Consider the following 16101-nt stretch of genomic DNA (forward strand, 5'->3'; position numbering starts at 1 on the left):
TCCCCTAAGTAGTATTTTAAAAAATATATATTAAAAAAAAATATATTTCTATTTAACTTAGTGTTTCTTATCCATCTACCTCTCCGTTGATTTGTCTGTATTCAGCCTCCTACTACCTGTACTGTAAAACGATACCCACCCCATTACTTATACGTAGATATCATAGGTATTCATGTGTGAGCACAGGCTAGGGTGCATCCGGAGCAGAGGCCGAGGCCCAGACATGACAAACAGGGTGTCAGCAAGGCTCTGCAGGAACCATTAATATGCTGCCGACCGACAGGGATCCTCACCTGCGTGCATTTAATATTCCTGTATATTAAACAACCATAAATCAGAGGACATAAGCACTGAGCGATGTGTGTGCATCATGTGTGCGTGTGTATGGAAAGGTGTGTATGTTTCTCCATGTGTGTCAAGAAAAGAATGTAGTATGTTAAAAAATATGTATTAAAAATAAATACAAGAGACAACATGTAGTAACTGTATGACTAAAACACAATGGAACCAAGAAAACAAACAAAAGCAGTATCTAAAAAAAGTACAAAACACACAAAAGAACATAAGAAAAAGTTGTGACGCTGAACAGAGGCCTCTAGATATGTTTGTGTACTGCACGCGTTTGTGGATGTAAAAAATTAAACTGTGTTTTTTTTTTGGGGAGTTTATTTGTGTGTGTAGGGGTATTTGTGAGCACAGAAATACACCTTGTCCTTATTTTCCGGATGTGTCCCTGTAAAAAAAAACAAAAAAAAACTATGAGCCTCATTTGTCTCGGGCTAGGGCACCTATTGGTTTCTTGGCTCATTAATTGCAACATTGTGTAGAAGTCGTTAATACTCTTAAATGGACCCACACATATGATTAAATGGATACATTTCTCACAACCCCGTAATTTTATAGTCAAGATTCTACAAGTATAAATGTTCATGATGATCCCTGGCAGTGTGTGTTAAGTTCCAGTGAGGCTGTTGTATGTCATTGAGTAATGCACTACGTATGCGTTACAAACTCTTTGAGGTGTCAAGACTTTATCCTCCAATCTATATTTGTGATCAAGACATACGTGCGTGTGTGCGCGTGCGTGTGTGCGTGTGTGTGTGCTTGCATGAGTGTGTGTGTGCGTGTGTGTGCGTTAGATCGTAGCATTCAAATCAGTGACAGGCACTTTTCTAACGGAGGTCATTAAAATCACTCCCAAGGCAGCTTTGGAGTGCATGTAAAGGGGGTACGTGGGGGGGGGGGGGGGGTGTCATCCTTTCCAGTACTCCACACCCACTACTCAGTCCTCAAGTGTTCTTTTACTAATGTGTTAAGACATTATGAGCTGTAGTGGACCAGGGCCAAGTCACCATGATATCCCAGGAATCAAAATGCAAGCGGGGCCAAAAGCATAAAATACTACAGATGGCCGATTGCTGTGGTATTGCAATGAGGTCTTCTGTTGTTTCGTCCCTGATATCTATTAGCTCTTTGTACGGGGTCGGAGTAAAGGGTGATTAAATATGAATAATTAACTCCCACACCCCCCAACTGGGAGGCAGCAGAGCAGCTTTGCGATGGCAGCAGTCAGACAGATCACACATGGCCCCCGTAGCAGTCCAATGTGTAACCGTCTCATTCATTAGACATACCAAGAGCACACACACGATGTGATCCTCGCCGTGGGATCCTGCATGAAGATTATAGGGCATAGGGGAGAACCTCCATGCAAATTGTCAGCATGTAGTTTAGTCTATCCAGGGCGGTTTTCAAACTTTTAAATATTCTTAATTAGTCAAAGGCCTTTGAAAAAGATTTCTTTATGTGGCTAGCTTTGTTTTCCATTTGTATTTCCATGCAGGGAGATTTGTGTCTTTGGTGAATAAGTAACTTCACTATCAGGTAGACCCGTGGGCTTTAAAAGTCAACAATGTCAAGTGTAATCACAGCAGAAAACCTTTGTCCTACATAGACATTACAACTATTAAGTTCATTTCTATTGCGCCATTTAACAGTGGATTTTTTTTTTAAATTGATTTATTTCCACACATCTATTTGCACATTTTCATCTGCAACCAAATTGGACATTGTTTTCACAACCACAACGAAAGGACTGCGGTCATAGTCTGTCGGGGGTAAGGCGGTGCCATGATGGTGGGGGTGATGGTGGTGACTGGCGGTTAAAAATGGGATCCAAATGGGTCAGGGGGTTATGGTTACAATGATACAATTTGTTTCCAAAATATGCTAGTTTTATACTAATTCCACTATATTCTTTTTTTGTACCAAATCCTATTATCATGGTACTCATTGAATGGCAGTAATAATCTTTTTACCTTTCTTTCTCTTTGTCATTATGTCTTTTCCAGCTGTGCGAGCAGATCGTATGCGAGGAGGACGCAACAAATTCGGCCCAATGTACAAACGTGACCGAGCCCTCAAGCAACAGAAGAAAGCACTGATCCGAGCTAACGGCCTGAAAATCGAGGCCATGAGCCAGGTGATGCAGGCTGTCCCGACCGACCTCACCATCTCATCAGCCATTCAGAACATTCACTCAGCTGCCTCCAAGGGCCTTCCGCTGAGCCATCACGCTGGCCACCACGCCAGTCACCACCATCACCACCACCATCATGGCACCGCCTTACCCCCGACAGACTATGACCGCAGTCCTTTCGTCACTTCACCCGTCAGCATGGCAATGCCACCGCATGCCAGCAGCTTGCAGGGCTACCAAACGGCCTACGGACACTTCCAAGGCACACGCACCATTAAGTCTGAGTACCCAGACCCATACACCAGCTCCCCTGAGTCCATCATGGGCTACGCCTACGTTGATGCCTACCAGTCGGGCTCGCCACCCAGTTTCCCCCACCTGATCGTAGAGCTGCTCAAGTGTGAACCGGACGAGCCTCAGATTCAAGCGAAGATCCTGGCCTACTTGCAGCAGGAGCAGGCCAGCCGGGGAAAGCACGAAAAGCTCAACACCTTCGGTCTCATGTGCAAGATGGCTGACCAAACGCTCTTCTCCATTGTGGAGTGGGCTCGCAGCAGCATCTTCTTTCGTGAACTCAAGGTGGGTGCGCATGGCGTGTCAAGATTTCTTTCAAATATTGCATTCGTAATAGTTGAGTCCAAATATGCGATTGTCTGCATTCATTACACAGATGATTCACTATCTACAAAAATAGAAACAAAGTCCATGGACATTGATTCAATCACTCGATGTAAGACATGTCTTTAATCTGCCTCTCATATGCACTGCTTCAGCACCAATCTTCACAGGACTGTGAACGCAAACTGTCCTAATAACTGATCAGCAATTCAGCAGCCACTCGTATTTTTCTCGAACATGACACATTTTGGCTATGGGCTGCGATAACTCCAGGTCCTTTTTCATTGGGTTGTAGTCTGGCTGATTTATCTGCCCATGAGTGATTCCTCTGATCTGACTGTGCGCACTCCGTGTGATGTATCACTGGTTAGCATATTGACTGAAGAGTCAGAGGAGATACAATACGGCAAATGTGATCTGAAAGCATATCAAGACTGACTTGATCCCCGGTAGTAGCGCTCTTGTCCCAGGGCTGATCCCCACAAAGCTACTACTTTTGTACCGTTGGACAATTGATTGGTATACATTGGCGACATATTAGAATTTTGGGTCAATGACAAGATCCAATGACAGACTTCTTTTTTTTGTCCTAATGGACATATTGGTGTAAATTGTATTTTAAGGAATATCATTTGACTGTACTACACATTTTTCCACATTTCTGACGGTGACTCCTCCAGTTGACAGCCACATACAGGGTCGAAATCATCTCATCAAAGTTATTTTGTGATTTGTAAGCCTAATCACAACAGTAGCTGTCTCAGACATACATCAAAAACAAATCATGATACTAATCATATGAACAAGCTTAGCACCACACCTCTTCCCACATTCTTACATTTCTCCAAGAATGGGCTTCAGAAAATCTGACAAGAGCTCCAGGAATTGTGACCAAATGTACGTATCCATACGTATCTGGTTGACATAATGTCAGCGAAGGTACAAACCATTTGTATATATTTTAAGAGGCCATGATTCGACATAGCGCCCGCGAAGGATTATTTCAAGTGCATGCACCATCGTGGTTTTATTTTCTTCCTGATCGAAGGTTAATATATTGAACGGCATGGTCTTCAGTTTGATCAGTCTGTCTCATGTCTTTTTACATACTTCTGTTGTCGCAACCTTTTGTCTGGCATAGCACATTGCCAAAGGCTCAAGTGCTTATTAAAAGGCCGAGGGCAGTCATAAAATTACCTCTACATATTGAAAGTAATTTTATTTTCAGATGGCAAATAATACATGTAATGAATTCTTTTTTTTAATATATGAAAGGGAGCCAATTACAAAGCACTTGAAAGCACATGCTGACATTTAGCACACTGTGTGTCACAGCTATTGACATTTTTTTGGGATTTGCATTTGCATTCAGCTGAGATCCTCACTACTACAGTCACACACACACACACACGCACACACACACACACACACACACACAACCATGCAGGGTGCGGCTACTGCTAATCATTGTCTACTCTTTGTCCATTAATTTTGAATGATCATTTTGCACCGCAATTTCCCATATACTTATCCTAATTCAATTAGCACAACCACTTGTGTCTGTCGCACCCTGATTAGCTGTGGAATGTAATGTCTTTTTATTATCCTAATGACCACCGTATTACTGAAGCTTGATAGCAAATGAGCCAGGTGCCTGTTACAAAAGTAGAGAATGACATGGGTTCAATAGAGGACAATACTCTTCCTGAGCAACCCCCCACCCTCACTTCTCTGCCCGGACAGCCTCGCTTCAACTATCTTATTTTGGGATAGGTGATGATAATTTAGCTGATGGCGGGCTACTCTAATAACAACTTTTCAAAAGGCCCATCTAAATAATTATAAATAATATGGATGCCTACAACACATTGCACAGGCTTTTACTGACTAATACATAATTGAGCATATTTTAGTGTCAATGATGGTGAGGCTCAATTAACGCAACGAATGGAGCACTGTTATTGCTGTTTCATGGCCCATTGTTTTGAGATGGCCTCTTACGGCAAATACTTTGGACAATAGTTTCCCTCCTACGTTTTACGGATGTTTGAATTAACGTTTTAATTTGATTGTGACTGTTACATGTGTGTTTCATGACCCAATTCTGTTACTGGTGTTTGCAGCTCAATTACAGCATTAGAAAAATCACAGACTCAAATAACCTTAGCTCTCCCCATTTACTAGATGAACGTGAATGTGGTTCCTTTTCGGTTATTTAATTAAAAGTTATCATTTATAGTAGTTAGTGTTGATTAAAAATAAAGTGTATTCAGAATTTGACGTGCAATAGAATCTATCTGTTCTCTTTTGCTTGTGGTGTTTGGTTATTGGTTAGAAAGCACAAAGACAGGAAGCAGAGTAGAATTAAAAGTTTGTCACATGAGTAGCCGGCGTGAAGCTCTAGGTAACTAAATATATACATTCATCTCCTGGGCTCTCTCCTTTTTGTGCTCTCGCTTTGACGCACTAACACAGACTACACTTGCACATTGAGCGCTCACTATTATTAGCACGGTAAGAACAAAAGAATTTCTTTGGTAATCGAGCCAAGCTCAGGGGGTGTGTACGAGATGTCTGCCAAAACAAGTGTTTAAAGATTTAGTTTCCGTAAGTTTACCTCTGCCACGGGACTTGGACGCATTTAGCCATTAGCGGGACCTTTTGAAGATCCCTGTCCTGGCCTCTTCCAGAGTGGCACGCTGAGCCTTGTTTTTCTGGTAAGGAGACATGAAGATGGACAAATTTAACACACCAACCACTAGCCCAGTTTCTCAAGCTTTATTGAGCCAAGGCACTCAATTTTCATAAAGAAGAAACATTTCACAGCACCTCCAATAAAAATGCCACAAAAAGTATCAACACGTACTAATGATGATCTTGCATCTTGCGAAGACCATTTAATTGTTCTGCCTAAATGCCAATGCTGTAGATGAATGGATTAACGAAGATATATTTGTAGTTGATTAATAGTATTTTTTCAACTTTTGTTTCAGTATTTTATTACTATTGGTTAATTGTCACAGTTACTGTAGGACTGTGTCATGGTGGTCTAGCGTTACGCTCTTCTCCGAGCATTTTGGGATAGCTGTTCCAACGCAAACAACTAACACAATGGAATAGAGAATTTAGCAGGGAGATGGATGATATTGATGATTCATATGTTTACGTCTAACCTTACGAACTCAATTTTCTTTTCAACACTTCTGCTGTCTCCCTTTTTTTCCTCTCCACACCTTTTAATAAACCGGATAGATCTCTTATTTTGGGACCAGAAGCACTTTTGTGTGCCTAGTCAACACACGCTAGCCAGCAGGTAATTACTGGAAAACTTTAAAAAAGAAAAAAAGATTAAAAAAAAATCTTATAGATATTATCCAGTCATCATATTCACATCTGCTTTATTCATTTTACAGATTCCGCGGAAGAATATCTCCTTGTCATGCATTCAGCTGTAATGGTCTTGGCAGTTCAATTATCTTGTCTCTTAGGTTAAAAAAAATATCAAACGAATGATGGCATTACCAATTTAGTACCATGCCACAGAATCCGTGGTATTAAATCCTAATGTGACTTTATTCATACAGTATATTGAATCTATTAACTTGATAGAAAAGAAAGAGTTACGACAACCTGTGACATTTCCAAATGTGACTTCACTGCTTGTTTTAGTCATTTAGGGACTATTTTTGATGGATCCAGACACTTCTTCTATATCTCTTTTCTTTTCTTTTCTTTTTTGTCTGCATGATCCAGGGATTGCAAAAGCAGAGAGGAGGCCCATTAAGTTGAGGAGGAACTGTATTAGAAGTCTGGTTCCCTGGGAAAGGTCCCAGCTGAGATGGGGCGGCCATATTGGATAAACAGATGGCCAGGGAGAGGAGAGAACAGGCAATGAGAACAGAGGTGAAACAAAGAGGGGAGATGAGAGAGGATGCAAATAGACAAGGAATGCAGAGATAGTGAAAACAAGGAAAGAAAACACACACATTTCAGGTGAAATGGAAATTAATAAGTTATAAAGGCTTTGGTATATGTGAACTTTGGGGATATCTGATTCTACACACATATAATCGGATTCAAAGCCTTATGCTGCAATGTCAGTCTTGTCACAGAGGTCAACAATATACCAGCCGCTACCCCCTCGACACCCCTGCCCTGACAAACTGCGAGAATGATGGGATTGGCGGCCATGTGCATTTGGCGGAGATTTGTAACTGTGGCCCTGCTCCACTGCATTTGAATTATTATTCTTCAGGATACACAGACCCCGCTCTCTCCAACACATTCACTTTAGAGTAGCCACTATGGTGTTAAAAAAAAAAAAAAACTAGAAGCAACATGAGCAGGAGAGAAAGAGTTACAAGATGTGAGGATGACAGAAAATTATACGAGATTTTAGCAGTAATGTGAGGGGACAAAAGAGAAAGACAGACAAAGTGAATTTAGGAAGGGAGAAGACTGGTGTATGGAGAAATATGTATGGTGGTAAAAAAGTGGCAAAAATGGATGAGCAGGAGCGAGGAAAGGAAATTGTGAAAAGGCACTGTCAGAAAAGGGTTGGATGGGAGGAAGAGGGAAATGAGGAAGAGAGGAAGATGAAGGGAGCAGGGGAGGGGGTTAAATGGAAAGATGAACAAGAAGGCTGCGAGAGGCGGCGACCAAGGGCAGGAGGAGGAGAGGGAGCGTGGTGAAGGACAGCAAAGGGGGAGAAAAGACGATCAGTAGGTGGAGTTCGATAGACGGGGGGTGTCAAAAAGGGGGGTGGGGGGGGGGACAGGTGGAAGGTTAATGGGCCTGGAGCGACTCCACCAGACGCTCATGTGCTTGATATACGGCGGCTGGGACGGGCGCGGGGCGTAGGCTTTCAAAGATATATTATTTCATTTGAGGAGCAGCACCATTCGGTCCAACAACCCCCCCCTGCACCACCCTCTCCAACAACCTAGTATTTGTCCAGTGATAGATGACAGGGCCCCTCGCGAGCCCAACAGACACATGAACACCTGTGTACAGTATCCCACCAGTACACACGAACACCCTCACACCAAGCTGAGGAAAGTTGTCTAAATCTCCTTTGAATTTCAAAATTTTAGTCCTCTCGCCCGTCTTCCTCCCCCTGCTCTGTCTTTATCACTGCCTGAGTGCAGGTTCTAGAGCTCCATGCGTGATGCTGCTGCTATTTTAGTGGTAACAATATCTCTTTGATCAGTCACGCTGGGAAGGAACAGGAGTTTGAACTACTTACTGCATATAGGAAGCTGGGGGCTCACTTCATTCATAAATACTAGACCATCAGAAAGGAGATCACGTTAGCTATTTCATAAATACTGTAAAACAAGCCTTGCTGTGTCAGCACTGGTACAAACAGGAGTCAATGGATTTAAGGATTTGTTTTGATGACGCAGTACTCAAACCTAACTTTTGCTACAGGTGGAATCTGAATGCTGTATCCCAGAAGAGGAAGCACATATATGCACGCAAGATGGCAATTGCAGCCATCTGTTGTACCTGTTGTCCTCTGGGCTTTAAGTGCCCACAGTGTCTTAGATGTTTCTAAGTGTGGACAACTCGAAAGTGAACTTCCTCCTCAGGTCCCTTGATGGTTGTAGACTTAGCTTTAAGACACAGGCTTCCCAAATACTGTAATGGTCCCGTAGGTCCAACCACAGGGGACCGCCGGGGGCCGGAAGGAAGAGCTTGGAACTTGTTAAAAGGAAAGATTTAGGTTGGTCCCTCCCAGAGGACACAACAGGAGGTTAGCATGAGCAAAGTCTGCTCATCTACTTGTTGCTTTGATGAAAGATGAAAGCCAGTGATTAAAAGTATACAGAGGTCCGCTAAATGACTAAACCTACCTCGGAAAAATGTCCATTTACTTATTTAGGTCCCGAGCAGTGAACGCTGCAAAGACCTTACGTATTGTTCTTGTAGAAATTCTCATTATTGTTCTCGATAAAGATTCACATTTTTAAGAAACTAAACATGAACAAAAACCTTTTCACAATATTTTACACGTATATTGGGCCTGGCAAAAAAATTTTGATACACAAGTTCAAAATTGGGTCCGTGGACATCATATTTTAACAAACTGTTTCAATGAAACATGTTTAGGATTAAAAGTTATTGAAAGCTTTTTATTTTGTCGCATGCGGTTTCTGTAGTGATGATGCAGTTTTTGCGGGTATGACTCTGGCCAAAAACTCATGAAACTTTGCATGCACATTAAAGCTGGTATGCAAATAAATACTTTACAGAATTTCAAGATTCAAGATTTAAGAGTTTTTATTCGCCATGTTTGAGCGGGCCAAACAAGGAATTTGACTTCGGTAAATCACAGCCGCCGTTCAACATTTAAGTGACTAACAACAACACTCAGGACATGTGAAAAATGGCAGATATTCTCCAAAAAAAATTGTATGGTTTTGAAAAAAACGTCTCTACAGCACTCCCTACAATATTTTAACAGAGGATTCCCGCTTCTACATTTCACCTGGGTCTGTGAAAATTTGGAAACATGTGCAACAGCCCAAAACCTAAAAAACTATTTTGTAGCCATGTGCCAGGAAGTCTGTAATTATGACTGTTTTGAAATTGAGCCCCATTTTTGGCATTTAAACCAAAATATATCACATTAGTGTATTGGACCTCATTAGACGTATGATTGTTAGCCGAAAAGATGGTGTGTTGATATTTTGTCTGTCAAAATTTGGAGAGATGCAATTTTAAACTTCCATCCGTCCATGCCTTTCTCCAATTTAGCTGTCTTTCCTCTAATGAAGTGACAAAAGAAAAACTAAAAAGGCCTCCACCAGTGGTACATTTTCAGGCAAGTTAACGCAGCCTGATTCACATTTGTGAGCACTCTGGGCGTTCTACGAGAGAAAGCAGGTCGCGTTTAAGTCTTGTTTGGGGATGATCAGGGTAAAAGCCTTTTTTATTGGCAGGTCATCCTGCTTGTTAATGTGGTGACGAAGGTGACGAGACTGTGCGGTTACAGTCCTGTAGAGTTGTTATCACAAGTTGGCAGTCAAATCAGCGGACTAAGGGAGGGAATAGTTGAAAGATGGGGAGGAAAGTGATAATAAAAGGCAAAGAAAATGGGTAAACAAAGTGGATGTGAGGGTGTTGATCTAAAAAATTAACTCAACACTTCACCAGTTCTATCCAAGTAACAAAACAACTTTCTACTTTCCCTCTCAGTTGAGCTGGGAGCTGTGGTGCATTTATCTTTGTTGAGTGCTTACTATCTGAAATGCTGTATCAGTTAGTCAGACCTTATTGTGACTATTTTTCGGATGAAATTGATTTTTTTTTTATATTTTATTGTATATCCTGCATAGCACTAAATTGTTTCCCCCAGAGATTATTATTATTATTATTATTATTATTATTATTATTATTATTATTATTATTATTATTATTATTATTATTATTGTTAAATAATTTGTCCAATCAAGCACAACAGTGTTCCACTTTGTTACTTTGTCTTAACAGTTATATAGTCCACTTTCTATTACATTATCATACCACTTTGCCTAGATATGGATATTTTAGGCAAAAAGGTTCCATGCGGGCATGGTATAGTGCGAGGGTGGCCGGCGTATTTACGGCAACTTCAAAGACAAGTGTGAAGAGGCAGCACTTTGCCTGTAAATAGCCTTTGGCTATTTAGTTTCTCCGAGGTCAGAGGGGCCGAGGTGTGGCTGCTGTAGCTTTATGCTGACCCCAACCTCTAATCTAAACACACCGCAGATAACTATGCAAACCTGTCAGCTATTTTATCTTCTTTTTTTGCATCTCATTTGCGTAAGAGGCAGTTAACTATCTATCGTACAACTACTGACCTTCTGTAGTAGAAGCAGTGCATTGCTCATGGCAATTAGTGAATTAATTTGCAGAAGTATGGTCATACAAATATATTCATTTCCACTTTTGTTGACAGGAAATTGTAGTTGATCATGGTCATAGCATCATTAGTGGGAGGGAACAACTCTACTAGTAGCATCACTCAGATACTAGTGTCTTATGTTCCAGTGTTGTAGGGGCTGCAATTATGTGGATGTAATCCGGCCTGCCAAGGGATTGTGCCTGTCTCTGCTTCTTTCGTCACAGACCTGTCAACAGTTGTCCTCCGATGTCTATTTCTGATGCTTATTTGCTGCTGGTCTATTCTTGAAAGGGAGCAGGGACACTTTGGTGTGTGTGTAATATGTGTGTGTTGGTGTGTGTGTGTGTGGAGCTGTCCAGGAGACAATGTACATAAGATGTTTTACAGTACGTGCAGCAACTAGTGACAGGGATGACTGAATTTACACACGTTCCAAAGGAGTAACATTGGATATTATGACATTGTTGTGACGACAGGAGAGAAATTTCAGCAGGGGCCTCGCGCCAAAAACAAGCCATGGAGAAAAATGGTATTTGCAGGTGGCACAGCAAAGTAGGACAAAGACACCTGTTTTGTAACCCTACTTTTAGCATTCCTTTCTCTGCTGGTTTTAATTTCCTTCTTTTGTTCTCAACTTCTTTAACATTACACCCAGGCCATTTTATGAGTCTCACATCATTCACTCATCCTGTCAATCTCTCTCTGCTTTTCACCCAAAAGGCCACAGCGGCAACCTTGGCACCAGCTTTGGCTAAATGATTCCATACATGCAAAATAAAAGCCTCGCACTAATAACAGGTTTTACTACACTGCATTCTTTTTGAATTGTCGAAGAGGGCATAAAAAAAAAACTTTTCAAGCAAGGTGAAACAAAGATGAGCAATAAATCTAAATCCTTGCTGAAAGTGGAATTTCTGTGAAAGGTGTTGACAACACTATGAAAACTAGAGAAATGAACCAGGGAGTCAGGAACACAAACAAAAGAGTAGGGGAAATGGCTATCAGGTAATAAGTGAATTGTTGTCTCCATGTCCCTCAGGCCTTTATACGCCACATGCTGCTCTAGACTTAGCATCAACAGGAATGTCGGATGGAAAGACGCCCATGCTCTAATACAGATGCATTTATGTCAGCATCTGTCAAAAGACACAAGGTGATGCACCTTAGGGAGACAGAGGCCTCCATCTGCTCTTCTGCCTTATGGTTTGGGGTCCTTGTCTTTACACAGCAGGAAGTACAGAAATGCTTCATTAGCTCATTCACATGTGCTAATGTGCCTATCAAGGGCTGTGATCTCTGGAGTTGAGCCACATTTGGTTGCGGTGTCTGCTCCAAAATGTAACCACACCGTCAAATAAAAAAAAGAAGTACGTATATTCCCTCAAGTTTGTGCAGGACTTTTTGTATCCATGCAAAATGCATGTCTGTGATTGTGTATCAGTGGTAAGATGCTCTGTCTCTTCTGTTCTGAATAATACAAAAGAGAGGCAGGAAAAGCCTATAGCCTGCTGTCTCCGTTGTCTCCTCGTTTTCCGGACTCCTCTTTACTTTAATACACAGACGGCCAGGCAAGCATTATGAGGTCATTTCCCACTGTCTCTCAATGAAAGTCAAATACACACACACAAAAGCACACGTACACACGTTTAAATACATACATGCACATAAATCCTCTCTTTCACCCTTGCCAAGAGTGATAGAGGGATTATAAAGTGAATTCAACCCCCCCACACTCTGCCCCGTGTCATATTCAGACCTTTCTACCTTTCATACTCATACAACTATTCACAATAAATCGCAGCATTAATTCCAATAATAATTGCAGAGTGTGAAAATCCAATGGCCCAGTCTTAATGCTTATCGGTCTGTAGATTAAGTTGTGGGTGTGTGCGCATGCAGCTTCTGCTGCTGATCCGATCAATAGGATTCCTATGATTGGTAGGGTCTAAATAAATAAATAAATAAATATATGTATGTATGTATGTATGTATGTATGTATATATATATATATATATATATATATCTGTGACTGTGTGGGCATGCATTTCTCGATGCATTTGAGAGAGAGGAGGTTACTTGTGGGAGAAGCAGATCCCTGGGCTGCATGTGTATTAGTGGTCTAATGTTCATGTGAATAATTTATTAGGTTCTTTTTGTGTTTTTGATAATTAGTTGATAGCTTCTTAGCTTTAAGCCTTACAATTTCTGGGGTATGGGGTTGCGAGTGTGTCTGGTGGGGAGGTAGGCTCGCTCCTGAAGGTATCCTGAAAACTATTGTGTACAAAAAGATACTTTCCTTAAAGCCATGAACTTACTATGTATTAACGTTTTGAAAAAACATACATTAGTTTGAGACTTTAGTCTCAAGTGCTCACGATACATTTGGGCATAACGGTAACAACAGTACCGTATTTTCCGGACTATAAGGCGCACCTAAAAACTTAAAATTTCCTCAAAAGCCGACAGTGCACCTTGTAGTCCGGTGCGCCTTATATATGGACCAAATTCTTAAATTTAAACTGGCCCGAGGCATTGTGTCATGAAATCAATCATAAGTGGCCTGCTGAAGACTATGAATCATGAATCAAAAAGACTATGGATCATTATTTTGCGATTATAAAGTAATTAGTTGCGTCTGAAGTTGAAATAAAAAAGATAAAATGGAGAATGATTTGATTTGGATTAAAAATCTGACATGATGGTGCGCCTTATAGTCCAGTGCGTTTTAAAAATGGGCCATTCATTGAAGGTACGCTTTATAGTCTGGTGCTCCTTATAGTCCGGAAAATACGGTATTTCAAGTCAAATTTGACCCCATGATTAGGAACACAGGATATTAAAGGATATGTTCTGATGTTTCAGGAATTTTGATATACACAGTGTTCAAAATATTTACGCATGTAGGATACATTTCAGCAAACAGCACATTTTAGTTTTACTGTGGAAGTTAGTGTTTGTTGACATAACGAGTTCAAGTTCAAGTTTACTTTATTTTCAAAAATCCTATGTAACAGGGTTACCACAGAAGTTTGAAATTGCGTTTGACCAGTCTCCAATGTGCAGTTTAACTAAAAACATTTAAATAAGACATTGACATAAATATCTTTCTTTCTCACACACACATACACACAACACACACACACACACACACAGCTAACTTACTCATACTGAATTTACAATTTCTTTCTCTGACATATTCATTCACAACATAAACATAGACAATGCACACTTACACATTGCAGTCATTCAAACATTAACAACGAGTGGCTTTTATGAGACAATTACTTCTCATTAGTGTAATTCTTGCGGCATCACAAATCTATTGTTGGGTGGGTGCGCATTTCATGACAGGATCTCACATCTGCTAGTTTTATGTTTGCATATTTGCAGTGTACACGCTTTGCAGTTATCATCTATTGATATTTTCACTTGAAAGTAAATTCTTTTTTTATTTGCTGTTGCTGTATGGGGACTATATTGAGTGAGGGACTAACAAAGGTGGTGGGGGTGGTGAAGGATGCCCATTCATCGTTGTCTATCCTTTCACAAACACACGAGTGAGGATGTTAGGATGTGTGGACGGATGAGGTGAAGTGAACGTGCTCAATCGAAAGAGACCCTTTCGTTCTCAGGATCAAAGGTCACTCTGCAGAGTCAATTAGCGCAGTCACCGTGGGAAATGGTCAATTTCAGGGTCTCAGTATTATCAATCAGACATTGCTGAATGATCACTTTGGCTGTGCAAAATGGGCATACAATGAGAAAACACGCATAACACCCTCAGATGCTTTACTTTGCATTTATGATGGCGAGCTGCAGTGGACATTAACACCAATGAAAATAAAAGACATTTAAAAAAATGTGTAGACAGCTCACCCCTGCCCTGACAGTGTGTCACCTGCACATTTTCCCAGCGTTCTTATCACTCCACCAGCAGTAGGATCGAAGACCAAATGAACTGTATGCCTTGATAAACAAGAGTTCGTTTTGGGGAAATTAGGACAAGGAGGAGGGGGGAAAGGTAATCATTTCTCTCACATTTCAGCAGAAATCCTGGGTGGGTGGATTTCATCACAACTGTTGTTTTTCTTCCCAGGGATATGATGAACTCCTGCATTTGTTTCTTCGAAAAGAGGAAAAAAATATTTGGTTAGGGGTTTGAAATCGACCTCTCACTACAGCTAGCTATGGGGCTGAATTAGCCATCTGTCATAGAGAACAAGTGCCTGGTGGGTCGAAATATTTTTAAATCTTTTAATTATTTCTTATTATATTTTATAATCATGTTCAAAATTTAGACCTAGTACCCATTAATCCATCTACAAGATAGACAAACCAATACACAGCAAATAAAATTGCATGACGTAGTAAATTAAGCTCAGCCAAACATTGTGTTTTACTTAAACTTGATCCTGCTCGTATTATTCATGTTGTGAGCAATCTAGGTAGATGTGATTTTCTAAATTTCTGACTGTGGATAGTATGACAAACAGTGACTTGTCAGTTGCAGAGAGGGTAGAGAACATAGTTGTGGATACAGCATGTGTGCCCATGGACCAGTCTAAGGCCCAGTCAAATTTTTTTGCGAAAGTCGTGTCTAGCTAATACCCAAAGAATAATAATGCCAGTACGAACACAAACGTAAAGTAATGCAATGCTACAAGGATATAAATATAATTGCAATGAAATATTTTTTTCAAATTCCATAATAATTGTATTCTAATAACCGTCTTGGTTTGAAGGAATGCCTAGAATGAGTTAATTAAATGGCCGAACGGATGTGAGCACGCAGGCACGACATAATTAAGCGTTTGCAACACTCTGAAGACAAAGGGCCCTGTTTCTAGGTGAATTAATGCGTGTTCCCAGGTGAATACTGGAACTGTTTGGCTCAAGGCGAACAGATGCTAAGATAGGACGGCACCAAAGGATGAGCAGCTCGACACACAACAGCATTGAAGTCAGCTTCAAACCTTACCTGTAGTAGGCATTGATTTCCATCCAGAAAAGAACAATTGTTCATGTGAATTTGAGGCAGATTAGCTCTTGGTGTCCAAATGCTACCCCTCCCTCTGTGCAAGAAATATCATGAGTTTCTCCATTCATTAACATCCAC

The 16101-nt window shown here is 40.9% G+C and overlaps 1 protein-coding gene across 1 annotated transcript in view; it reads left to right on the top strand.

Annotated features, from left to right (window-relative positions):
* nr5a2 (nuclear receptor subfamily 5, group A, member 2) overlaps positions 1 to 16101 on the top strand; it is a 55534-nt gene that overhangs the window by 9885 nt on the left and 29548 nt on the right. The window contains exon 4 of the mRNA XM_049720701.2: positions 2352 to 3058. Coding sequence (XP_049576658.1) covers positions 2352 to 3058 — 707 coding nt within the window. The remainder of the gene's footprint in view (positions 1 to 2351; positions 3059 to 16101) is intronic.

This window comes from Syngnathus scovelli, chromosome 10 (genome assembly GCF_024217435.2).
Source record: "Syngnathus scovelli strain Florida chromosome 10, RoL_Ssco_1.2, whole genome shotgun sequence".
Classification (NCBI taxonomy): Eukaryota; Metazoa; Chordata; class Actinopteri; order Syngnathiformes; family Syngnathidae; genus Syngnathus; species Syngnathus scovelli.